General features: G+C 32.3%; 1 protein-coding gene across 2 annotated transcripts; it reads left to right on the top strand.

Annotated features, from left to right (window-relative positions):
- The first annotated feature begins 4,794 nt into the window (after positions 1–4,794).
- Positions 4,795–13,506, top strand: LOC308635107 (periostin-like). Of its 2 annotated transcripts, XM_081269361.1 has the most exons (6): positions 4,795–4,839; positions 7,826–7,906; positions 10,874–10,963; positions 11,594–11,683; positions 12,352–12,429; positions 12,793–13,506. In XM_081269361.1, the coding sequence occupies exons 1-6, from the start codon at positions 4,827–4,829 to the stop codon at positions 12,879–12,881; spliced, it is 441 nt and encodes a 146-aa protein (XP_081125487.1). In that variant the 5' UTR covers positions 4,795–4,826; the 3' UTR covers positions 12,882–13,506. The 2 variants fall into 2 exon arrangements, with proteins under 2 accessions (XP_081125487.1, XP_081125488.1); XM_081269362.1 differs by lacking the exon at positions 7,826–7,906 and having other exon boundaries at positions 4,806–4,839.
- Positions 13,507–13,893: the final 387 nt, after the last annotated feature.

Below are 13,893 nucleotides of genomic sequence, written 5' to 3' on the forward strand. Positions count from 1 at the left end.
TAGGAATTCTAGCAATAATGGCTAAAGAAAAAATTATGTAACATTCCAGAAGGCACTAAAAGAAAACAATTTTCTTATCAATTTATATTATCTTGAAGAGAAAAGAAAACAATTTTCTTAACAATTGACATTATCTTGAAGAGAATTATTAAATATAATGAAAAGGAAAGGTGAAAGTAAACAAACAGATCTGTTAACCTTCTTTTTTGTTTACATATTAAAACAATTCTTAACAATTATTTACCCAATTTAAATTAAACCATTTAAATCACGTGAATAATAAAAAATATTTGGATCCATTTTTTCATGAGCGCTCATCATATATGATATATGGACATACGTACATTCAAACATATAACACAAAACACAAGTGTGCACACATAATATAATACATATAACACATAACATAATAGTAAAGGCCTTATAACTTTTTACAGGTGAAATCTCCATTGCAATGTTTAAAAACTCTATAGTCAAAAAAAAATTGAACTGATTAGCAAAACATTAACTTAGGTCTGTATGAGCTCAAAAAACAAAATAGAACTTCATGATATGGGAAAGGGCAATAATAAAATAGATATTGAAAAAAGCATCCTGGTTCTGTTGCAGATGTAAGGATAGCCAAATTGGAGTTTTGGATATCAGCTGTTATGGATTTCAGCCAAATCATCTTCTTTTTGGTCTGTAGAAATCGCTTTAGTTAATCTCTCTGGAATCCAAATCGGCTGCTGTTTTCCCTGTGGAAATACACAAATAGGCCCCCGACTCCAGACAATCACTGGGTCAGGACTTTATTTAATCTCTCCAGAATCCAAATCGGCTGCTGTTCTTCCTGTGGAAACACACAAACAGACCCCCGACTCCAGACAATTACTGGGTCAGGACCTTTCCATTGTCCTGTTAGAATATCTTTCCAAAGTACCTTGGGCTTATGTACATTTTTTGGACACATATGCCTTTCTGCAGCACTAAGTCCTGTTGATTCCAAATTTTAAAAGTTTAGAGTAAAAAGGGTTACTTTAAGTTTATCTTTGGGGAATATATACCCCTTCCCAATTCCGCCTTTTTGCTTTAATAAGTACATTTTAATAGTTTGATGAGCTCTTTCAACTATGCCTTGTCCCTGTGGATTGTATGGGATTCCTGTTATATGAGTAATGCCAAATGATGAGCAAAATTGTTTAAAAGAGGTAGAAGTATAACCAGGGGCATTATCTGTTTTTAACTGTTTTGGAATGCCCACAGTGGCAAAATTTTGTAAGCAATGAGCTATAACATCTTTAGTTTTTTCTCCGGCATGAAGGGAGCCCATCAAAAATCCAGAAGAAGTATCAACTGTAACATGCAAATATTTTAACTTTCCAAATTCTGGCAAGTGTGTGACATCCATCTGCCAAATATGGTTAGGTATCAATCCTCTAGGATTGACTCCAAGATTAACTTGTGGTAAAAAGGTCACACAATTTTGACATTGTTTTATTATTTGTCTAGCTTGTTCCTTAGTTATTTTAAAACGCTTTTGTAAAGTATTAGCATTGACATGGAACCTTTTATGAAAATTTATAGCTTCTTCTAGTGTAGAGAAAATATGTATGTCATGTGTAGTTTTATCTGCTAAATCATTGCCCAAACTAAGGGCTCCAGGCAATCCTGTATGTGCCCTGATATGTCCTATAAAGAATGGATCTTTTCTGTCCCAGATTAAACTTTGTATAGTGGAAAACAAAGAGAAAACAGTAGAAGAAGGAGAAATCCTACCAGCATCTTCAAGGGATACTATAGCATTAACTATATATTGACTATCAGAAAATAAATTAAATACGGAATCTTTAAACATCACAAAAGCTTGTAATACTGCATTAAGCTCTACCTTTTGAGCTGATTGTTTGGGTACTAAAAATGTAAAAGTTTGATCAGGTGTAACTATTGATGCTGTACCATTATTTGACCCATCAGTGAATATATTTGGAGCATTCATGATAGGTGTTTTTCTTGTCATTTTTGGAAAAATTACAGGATGCAATGACCAAAAAGACAATAAAGGATTAGATGGTAAGTGGTTATCAAATGAAACATTAGATTTGCACATGATTATTGCCCAAGTATTTAACTCATTAGCTAATTCATCAATTTGATTCATAGTATATGGAGTAATAATTTTATTGGGAGAAATTCCAAATACTCCCTTTGCTGTTTTTATTCCTTTCAGTATTAATTGTCCTACAGCCTCAGGCTACCTAGTAAGAATAGTGTTAGGAGAATAAGATAAATGTATCCATAATAATGGACCTTCTTGCCAAAATACTCCTGTAGGAATATTTTTTGTTGGTAGTACAATAAATAATAAAGGCAAACTTATATCAATTCTATCCAAATGCATATTTTCCATATATGTTTCAATGATTTTTAATGCCTTTCTTGCTTCAGGCGTTAACATTCGGGGTGAATTTGGATCTGATGGACCTTTTAGGATATCAAATAAAGGTCCTAATTCTCCTGTTGGAATACCTAGATAAGGCCTTATCCAATTTATGTCTCCTAATAACTTTTGAAAGTCATTAAGTGATTTGAGTTGATCTACTCGTATTTGAATTTTTGGTGGACGGACCATGGTTGAGGATAATAGAACTCCTAAATAATTAATTGGAAAATTTAATTGTACTTTATCTATTGCTATCTCTAGATTATAATTTTTTAATAAATTTGTAAGTGTGGCATAACATTCTAGCAATGTGTTTTTAGCTTTGTGTGCTAATAATACATCATCCATATAGTGAAATATTTGTAGTTCAGGATTTTGATTTCTAAGTGGCTGGATTACTTTGTTAACATAAATTTGACACATAGTTGGGCTGTTAGCCATCCCTTGAGGGAGTACTTTCCATTCATATCTCTGATCAGGACCTTCATGATTCAGTGCAGTGATAGTAAATGCAAAACGTGAACTATCCTCAGGATGAATTGGAATTGAAAAAAAACAATCTTTAATATCTATAACTAAAACATACCAAGTTTTTGGCAAAGCAGACAATTGAGGAATCCCCGATTGAGCAGGTCCCATAATGACCATTTCATTATTAATGGCTCTTAAGTCTTGCAATAATCTCCATTTACCAGATTTCTTTTTGATGACAAAAATGGGAGTATTATGGGGAGATACAGAAGGTTGTATATGTCCTTCCGCTAATTGTTGTTTGACCAGATCATGGGCTACTTGTATATTTTCTTTAGTCAAGGGCCACTGAGGAACTCATACTGGTCTTTCTGATTTCCATGTAATTTTTATTGTCTCAGTGGCCCTTTGTGAAAATCCAACCCATGTCTGTCTGTTCCTTGATCTATTTGTATTGGTGCTGCTATACCTTGTTCTTGTTTTTCTAATCTTTTTCCTTTCCTAAAACCTTGTCTAGCCATAATAGTGGGTGCATTTTGATTGATGTTATTTGTTAATGTCAAACCTAATTGATCTAAGACATCTCATCCCCATAAATTTACGGGAAGATGATCCAATACATATGGCTGTATAGTTCCTTCACATCCTTCAGGATCCTTCCAATCTAATACCATTGCGCTTCTATCGGGATTAGTCGCCACTCCTAGGCCTCGAAGCGTTTGAGTGGCTTGTTGTAATGGCCAATGTTTTGGCCATTCTTGACGAGAGATGATGCTAAGGTCTGCACCTGTATCCAGTAGCCCATTAAATTCATGTCCTTGAATATTTAGTTTTAGCATGGGGCAAGAATCTAAATTTAAAGAAAGCATAGCCCAATCTACACCTGTGGAGCCTAATCCCTTGGAACCTCTTTCTACAGCATGACTGAAAAATTTATCATGTAGGCTTGGTATTATTAGTAACTGTGCTATTCTATCTCCTGGTGAAATTACTGATATACCCTTTGGAGAACTGGCTATAATTTTTATTTCACCTTCATAATCAGGATCAATTACCCCAGGACTTATCAAAAGTCCTTTTAGAGTAGAAGAGCTGCATCCCAATAATAAGCCTACTGTTCCTTTGGGAAGAGGTCCCTTTACCCCTGTGGGAATGATTTGAACTCCCATCTCTGGAGTTAGTACTGATCTGGTGGAGGCGCAGATGTCCAACCCTGCGCTCCCTCTGGTTTCTCTGATGAGGGATCTGATGGACAATGTGTCCTGGGCACTACCCTGATGGGGTTGCTGGGTTCCTCCAGTGCTCCGTATATTTGTGGTTTGGGGCCCCGGAGCATTGGGGCCCCCTGTCCGTTTTTTGGCAATGGAGCCCAATGCCTTTGTCCACGATATTGTGGATAAACACCTTGTCCTTGTTCGTTTTTTGATAATGGAGTACCCTCTATGGTGGTTTGAGAACGGCATTCATTAGCCCAATGTCTCCCTCTATGGCATCGTGGGCAAATAAATGATATGTTTATATATCAAATATTCTTGCTACTAAATATAATGAAAAAATAAAGAAATTACTTATAAAACATTGTCAGCAATCACAGATCAAAGGCAAAAGAGTATTTTGCCCCTTTGTTTTTCTGGGCTTAAAGTAGCAGAAAGCATCTAATAATATTTAATAAACATATTTAACTTTGGACTAATTATTCTATAATTTTAAAACTCTGAGTGACAAACCCAATTATTTTTTATGTCTCTGACATGACAACAAGGAACTATGAAAGGATTTCCTTTCTATTAAGTGTAGGGACAGCTTCACTATTTTTCTTGAGCAAGAATTAAAGTGGTACAATGTTTTTTTAATGCAACTACCATATTTTATGTTACTGAATATAATCATTTATTTTCAGTTTGTTTGTGGCAGCACCTTCAAAGAAATCCCCATGACTGTCTATAGTAAGTATGTGATGAGTATTGACTGCATATAAGTTCCAAGATGAAAAAAATTGTCTCTTTGTATTTATAAAGACTATTGATAATCTGGTATTTTGAATTCTAAACAATGACAACTCTCATTCTACTTGAAACAGGGCTTGAAGTCTGGGAGAGGCCTCTCAGGCTTACCTTTTTAATGTCAATGAAGCACTTTCCCATTTATGGGGAAAACAGGAATAATAGGAGATGAGAAAGACTGTAAAATAAAATACTAGCATGGCAGAGACTGAATTCCTTAAAAAGAAAGAGGAAGGAAGGAAGGAAGGAAGGGAGGGAGGGAGGGAGGGAGGGAGGGAGGAAGGAAGGAAGGAAGGAAGGAGGAAAGAAGGAAGGAGGAAAGAAGGAAAGAAATTCAGAAGAAAAAGATAGCCAGTAAGAGCTCTGGTGCTATTTGAAAATTCAGCTGTGTGGACAGAGAAACAGGATTGCTAAAGGACATGCTCATTCCACCCTTCAGCCCTGAGTTACCTACAGACAGAGTGGAAGCATGCCAAGGAATCCTAAAGCTCATGAGATGATGGTTCAAAATCTCTCCCCATCCAAAACTGGGCAAAGGTACACAAAATCTGAATCTCATGTTTCGAGATTCCAGGTTCATTTATCCCTGACACTACCAGATTATCAAAATTAAGCCTCTACTACTTAAAAATGGCAAAGGATATTTCAGTTTCATAAATGATGCCCATTGAATATTTACTTCTTGTAACTTTTTCTTCCTTTGTCTTTTTTCTTTCTTTCCTTATAGCTTTCAAAGCAGAGACTGTTTTTCATTTTGTTTTGGCTCTACCACTGAATACTCAAAAGTATAAACACAGTTAAAACTTTATTTCAATTCCCACATTTATTCTGGCTAGAACATCTGTTTCATATCATGAACATCCATTTATTTAAATAAGTACTTTTCTCTTCAGATGTACAGTAATGTAATCACAAAGCCAAAGTAAGGAGCAAAGCAAAATGTCTGCTGCTCTTACTGGTTTAAATTCTGTGATGATAACATGCAATCCGAGCATCAGACCAGCTCAGCACTGTCTTAAGGATTTAATTAGCACAGTCATCATTCAGCATGGTAGAAATTCCATACTGGAAGTATACAATTTTATTAAAAACATATTTTATAACAAACAAGAATCCTTATGAGCTCTATTCATCAGACATGTTTTCTTTCTCCACCAAAGACATGTACCTGTATGATGGTCCTGTATCTTTTCTACTTTGTCCATGTCTGTTCCACCACTTTCCATATGTCAGGGCAATATTTTGTTTATAATGAACCAAAATTACTAGCTACTGCACTGTGTTCTCACTCATAGTGTATAAACCACATATTACAAAATTAAACAAGTTTAATGACTCTTGACAGTCTACTTAGAAAGCTTGAAAAAACTGAGATTTACCTTTCAATATTGGATTTTTGCTCTTTCCAGGATAAGTATCTGGTTATTAAGAAGCATTTTCAAATAGAAGTAAAACTAATTAAACCAAAGATCTTACTTTTATGTTCATCTGTTGACTTGTCTCTGAAATTTCTTTAATCTCCTTCCTGTTTACTATTCTTGCCCCCAAAATATAGTACATTTTTAATTGTATGGGGGAAATGTTATTTGTTATAAGTTGTCAAATATAGAACATTTGAAGTGGAGAAGACAAAAATCAGTAAATCCTTAGCCAAATCTGTCAAAACTATTTAAGTCTTAAGAAAGCAAAATTGAAACAAAAATATGAACAAAATCTTCAAACTAAACCTCAAACTCCCTACTATGATATTAAAGATTTAAGGTAAAAGTAATTAATCCACTTTGATAGTAGCAGCAGAAATCTGTGCATATTTGGCCTTCATGGAAAGGTTCCTCTATAGCAGGACAAATTGTGGAATCAGTAATTGAGCACAAATTTGATATACCTTAGAGCTTATAATTTGGTATGTCAAGACAGAATATGATTAAACATACATTGTTCCTATTGAGGCAGCTTACATTGATATAAATGTTGACACAAAAAAAACATTTCAGAAATAGCAGATGAGATTGTAATAGAAACTCAAATTTTGCTAACATCTCCACTCTAATATGTCAACACCATGTTATGATTGTTACCGTTAGAACAGTCCATTACCCTATGCAATCATCTTTTAAGCCTTCTAAGTAAAAATGAAAAAGGCCAATAGCTCTGGTTGTATAACTCCAGAGACACATTTCCAGTTAACTTGAATAGCCAAAGTCAACCAAATTGTTGACTGAGATTTTAAATTAACTTTATACATTCTTATCTCACTTGGGTAGATAATATATTTAAAATGTATACCTTTAAATTAAAAAAAATAATGGTTATGATGAAATAAAAAATTAAAGGCATTTTCTCCTCTGATTTCATGCTGACCATATCATATTTGTTGCATAGACCTCTGTCTGGCTGGCTGAAATGTGTTCTTATCTTAAATATTCTAAACTATTTTTTTGTATTTTTCTTTAAATGTTGCTGTTATCAAATGCATGAAAAACACTTTAAGATATTTCTCCTCTCAATTTTTCTTCTGTTTATTGAGAAAAAAATCCAACAATGCAATTTAAGGTATTATGAGTTGCATGAAATTAATTATGTTTATTTGTCTTCTGTTGCTATGCAGCCAATATTTTCAAGAAGTACAAAAGAAGGTAAAGAGCATTAGTGGTGCAGTTCAAAATTATAGATTTCTAGATAGAGTTCCTCATTTAGTGAGCATTTATGTCACTGGAACACATCCAAGTCACTGGACTTCAGAGTTCAACATCTGGACATGAGAAGATATTAATTATGAACCATGAATATTACCTGTATCTGACTGCCTGAACACATTACCATATCTAATTATTACCATATAAACTTATTACCCCAAAAGGAAAAGAACAACTTCATTCAGGTTGTTTTTATGTAAACATCATTCATATTCCACTTTCTATACTTTCAGCAACTAAAATTATAACCAAAGTTGTGGAACCAAAAATTAAAGTGATTCAAGGCAGTCTTCAGCCTATTATCAAAACTGAAGGTAAAAATAAATGCTATATGTGGTTCCTTTTATTTCAAAAAATCATAATATACTGATTTCTATGAATGTATCTACATTCTTTTTTGAAACTAACATGCTAAATATTTCTATACCAATGGCTTGCTCATGTAATTGCAGAATGTGGAGTGCAAATTATTTAGCAAAGTAGATGGCGCATTCCTAAAACTTTCAGTACATTTGCTTGTATTTGATTTAGTTTTAATTTAATTGGTGTTGCATTAGCACGAGTACCCAGAAACTTACTATAAACAAATAAATCTTGAGACTTCTAATCTGTAGGTAGACTCTTTCAGAGATGAACTCTTTTTGAAGTTCTTTCTCCAGTCTCTCCACATGATCTTTTTTGTACCATTACAGGAAGCTTGTCCAAAAACTTACAGTAATTTCATTCAGCAACCTGAACATAAAGGTGTGCATTAATGAAAGCTTTTAAAGTTACAACTAGGCAGGTAGTACATCACACCTGAAACGGATGAGTAGCATATTGACACAGTCAAATCTTAGAATCCTAAATTCCAGTCTTGAACTTAAAAATATAGATAGATAGATAGATAGATAGATAGATAGATAGATAGATAGATAGATTCTATTCTTATGTTTTAGGCTTTAAAAAAACCAGTCACTTTTCTTTTTATCCTTACTGTCTATATAAGTGAACTTCAACATCTTAGAGATTACCTTCATTTAATATATTTTACTTATCTCCAAGGATCAAACTTAAAGAATTTATTCCCCCGCTTTTACATCTTAATATGGTTATTTGTCACAAAGAATAGACCTGCCTATCTTCTTTTCTGTAAGAAAGATACAGTCTTCAATAAAGGAACCAATTATATCTAATTGAGTATCAGGAAAATTTTTATTTTAGTTATCTTTGATTTTGGTATTTATTTTCATTCTGTGGATTGAGATGGTGACTTTGAAAATACATTTGCCTGTTCCTTTCAAAGTGACCCATGACTGAAAACATAGCCATTGAGAAGATATGTAAAGACTTGATTTCTCAGCCGAATAGTAGTCTAAATTAGTATTCATTCTTGAGTCCCAAAGTTAACTTATGCTCTGAAATCTGTGCTGATATTTTTCTTTTAAATATTATGCTTATTGTTGTTTTATTGTTTTTGTATGTTGATGAAGATTTAAAGTCTTAACAAGAAATTAAGTCACAGGAATTTTGTGGAAAAATATTTCTTGATCATTTAAATGGAAGATGACCAAATGATGCTAGATAATACCACTGTTTTTAAAAATTAGAATCCCTAAACTTTTTTTAGAACTTTACATACAGATTCTGTAACTGAAATGGATCACATGTGCCATTCTTCTTATTTCAAGGATTCCTTTGTGTTCTTTCAGGCTTCTTCATTCAACCCATTTACCCTCCCATTCTTTGTTCTCTGTATTCTATCCCATTATTCTTTCTGCAGCTAGAGATAGAGAGGCATGTCAATTCTACCAGGGTTCTTCCTTTAAAGAGGATATGGATGAAAGAGGGTCATGTAACCTATTCATTAATAACTCTTCAATTCAAAGATTTGGAAGTTGTACTTCTTACATAGCACAATGAAGGGAACATTCATCTTAGCTGCCATTTCTAATTGTCCAGTTTCTAAGAGTGCTAGTGTCATCTGTTTCCTATCTTTTATTGATTCACTGATGAATTTTGAGTTCTTATTAAATACATTAGACTCAGGACAAAATTTCAAGATTTTTTTTAAAGTAACAAGCCAAATTTTAGAATTAAGAATAAGTCAACTGAAATTCAATTTGACAGACAGTTATTAAATATCCAGTGTACTGGGTATTCTCCTAGATGCTATGAATAACTTAAAAAATTTTTTTGGTCAAATTTCTGCCATCATGGAGCTTAACAATAGAGGATATTCCTGAAATTTCACTTTGGCTTTTCTAAAAAAAATTAATTTATATATTTTATTAACTCATTTGTTTTTCTTAAACTTCTTAGGCATATTTTCTTTTTGAAGTTATTACACCTCAAAAATCTGATCTTATGTGTTAAATTCAATATTCATTGCCCTCACAGATAAAATATCATGGCTTGAATATTTACTTTTGAAAGACCTATACTTCTGTTTTCATTATTTTAGATTATTCTGTTTAATTCTGGGTTTTGACATACATTGACAATTTCCAGACAAGCAAATCCACTCAAAGATATGCAAATATAGCCTCATCTGACTATTGAAGGGTGTTACAGTATGAGTTAAATGTACTGAACTTGAGTTTCTCATGCCTCTTAAATAATCTTGATTAATATAGTAATAAGCTTTCTAACATTCAAAATGATTTTCTCTGGGAGCAAAATCATTTTGCAAGTCAAATGCAACACTTTAACTTTTGCATTTGAAGGACTATTTAATTATTAATTATTAATTAGTTAATTTTTTATTAGTCTAATATACAAATTGAGTACTCAAATCCATTTTCCCATAAAGCCTGAAACTCACCACTTTAAAAGTAAGTATAGGCAATTTTCTTATGCTCAGTCCTATGCTCAAAAGATCAAAAAATTAAGGTCTTCAGTGATTATAGACTTAAATAAAATATTTTAGTAAGTAAAGATAATGTCAGTATGGTAATGTCAGATCTAAACTAGGCATCATTACAGAGATTCAAATTTTTACATTCTGTATGATTCACAAAGTATAGACACATATATACAGCTATAATTGAATCAGATTTATACATCACTTTAAATACTAAAGCAGATGAAAGTAATTGTAGTAGCACACCCGTAGAATGTGCCATCTGTTTTCATAAATATTGTCTGATCTGAAGACAATGGGAAATGTTTAGAACTGATTTCACAAAGCCTGAAACACTTTGATGTCTGAGTAACACCAAATGTTGGAATACTTTTCCTGTTCTGGGAAATCTAAAGGACTGTTTTAACATAATAATTTGTCTCCTAAAATGATGTCTCAGGACCTGCAATGACAAAGATCCATGTTGAAGGTGAACCTGAATTCAGAGTGCTTAAAGAAGGTGAAACCATAACTGAAGTCATCCATGGAGGTGTGTTGCTATGTGTTTTTCCTAGTGTGTGGGTAGCATCCTTGTGTTTATTTGGAAATAGTGTTGGTTTAGAAATGTTGAACCCATAAAGTTTTCTTTTTAGTGTTTATTTTATATAAATTGGGGGAACCATTTTCAAAGCTACAATTTAGTCAACAGTTTACCTTTGAGTGGATCCTATTGAAATTAATTCAACTATTAAGTCACTAGGCCCACTGAAAACTACTATTACTTCTGCATTTGTAAGTGATGATTATGAAATGTAATGCGATCTAATGACTACAATAGTGTCAATTCAAAAAGACATGTTGAACTTAGAAATGGAAGAAAATGGTCATTGTTTAAGACTCTGCTAATAAACCATTACTAGGATTTATCATAGGGTTACCATTTCCGTGATGGCAAGGTTGCCTGCCAGTTGGTCCTCCGCCTAATCCAAGACTCAGGACAATTATTGCCTTTTAGACTTACATTGATTTTAATTTACTATTGAGATGCTCTAACAATGACTAGGATTAAAACTTAAATGGTAATTTTTAGAGAAATACATTACATTATTAAAATGTCAACCTTATGAAAGTATAGACACCATATAAAGATAAATGAAATGTATTTTCCCTCTATGTTCAGAGCCAGTTATTAAAACGTACACCAAAATAATTGATGGAGTGCCTGTGGAAATAACTGAAAAACAGACCCGTGAAGAAAGAATAATTACAGGTAATTTTAAATTGCATACATAGAACTATGCTGGTATTATAAAGATCAAAATGATAGTTTATCCTAAAATCTCCACAAGAATCATTATAAAAACAAAGTGACTAAGTCAACTTTCCTGATAACTACTGAAGTACTTCATTTCACTTTTAGGAAAAATAACATTATTCTAAATGTATGATACATGTATTACTCTGAATTGGTAATTTGTGGACAAGTGTATAAGATGTGCTATGATGTGCATTGCACATATGTTATATAGCATATTATCTTTGATTTTCTGTTTGTTAACGAGGTATCGAATATTAGAATCAAAAACTTTCCTCTTTGAGTTTACATTAATCTTAATATCTATACATCTAATACCAAAATCTATGCAATTTTATATAAAAATTTGATTGATAACGTTAGTAAACCTTTGTATCAGCCTCCCACTTATGAATTAACCTAAAATTCTAAATTCAGATATTCTATTAGTATTTATTCATACAAATAAGCAGCAAGTAAGGATTATCTGTTGTTTTTGTAAATAAGGTTTCTTTATATAATGTTTATGTCTTTTTCACACTTTAATGACAGAACAGAACAATTACAACACAGACCATATGGCCCACAAACTCTTAAGTTCTTTACAGAAGTTTTTCTACCCTGTTTTATTGTCTTTCCTTTAGGTCCTGAAATAAAATACACTAGGATTTCTACTGGAGGTGGAGAAACAGTGGGAGCTCTGAATAAATTGTTGCAAGAAGGTCAGTTATAGCTAAAAAATAAGGATGTTGTGCTCAGCTGTTTGTTCCACATCTAAAATAGTCTTTAAGGCCTTGTACATGTTTTCAACTCTTCCTCATTCTGTTGTTCAACTTCCATACCAACATAAGGAAAACGTCCAGAAATATGAAAGGAAGCATAAATAGTAATCATATTGATTGTTACCTATTGTTTAACAGCTTTATAAGATAATTTGCATACCAAAAATTAGCACTAAAAACTGAGAAGGAACCAGGTGTTGGTCTGGAATTCTTTATTGAGTTGATGCCAGTATTTATCATAGCAAACCTTCTATTTTTTTCATTATATAAACCAATTTCTGCTATAAACATGTATCCTCTCAGAGGTCACCAAGGTCACCAAATTCATTGAAGGTGGTGATGATCATTTATTTGAAGATGAAGAAATTAAAAGACTGCTTCAGGGAGGTTAGTAAAAGGACGACAACTAACCCCTGTAACAGGTTCTGGTTTGAGTTCTTTAGCTTTTTAAAGACTGAGCATGCTGGATTTTCTTTTAATTAGGTAAAAGAGACAACATCAACTGTTGTCCAACAAATCAAGTGTTTTGTTGAAGTAATCATTGTAAAGAAATAATTACAGTTTATACAGTCTTTAAAAAGTTCTGTGGTATTAAGCTTGGGGAGCAATGAATATTTTTTTTTACTTTAATGCAGATAATTGTGAGGATATTCTGAGTGTGCAAAAGAGGAAGAGTTATTAAATTCTAGCTCTTACTCCAAAATTTGACTTTTATATTTTCAAAAAATGTATTCACTGTCCCCATAACATAAAATAAATAAAAGGCATGTTATATATTAATTTTTAAATGCATAGATATAGCAAAAAAATGAGCTCATTTAGCAACTATCTTTTCCAAAACTACATTTTTGTGAATGAATATCTGCTTCTTCTAACATTTGAATGATAATCTTTACCTTGGAAATGTGAATTATTTTGCCTGTGAAATTAATCCTTAGAGTATGGAATGTTTTCCATCTATGATATTAAATGGACTTACTTTCAAAAGAAAAAGAAAAAAAGAATTCAAAATATCACAGAAACTCTAAATAGTAATTATTCAAGCAAATAGTAAATGTTAACAAAATATAATCTGGATCATTAGTATTTGAATAAATTAACTTATAGTTCAATTGCTAACAGTAAAAAATATTACACCAAAAATTGTTTTAGAGAAATAAGTAGTAGAAATAAGTAGTCAGAAAAAAATTAAAAAAGAAACATAATATTTGTAATAGTCTATGAATTTTGAAATGTAACTGAAGTTTGATATTTATCTAAAATGTATCTAGATGGCTGGTTATTTTAATTTTTTGCTTATAATTTTAAAAATTAAGTCACTATGGCCAGAATAATATAAATTCTCTTGTTATCCCATATATTTTTGGCCGTTATTTTTTCTATATTTTACACTTTAACATATCT

Source organism: Spermophilus citellus (assembly GCF_964194105.1).
Source record: "Spermophilus citellus genome assembly, chromosome: 16".
Lineage (NCBI taxonomy): Eukaryota > Metazoa > Chordata > Mammalia > Rodentia > Sciuridae > Spermophilus > Spermophilus citellus.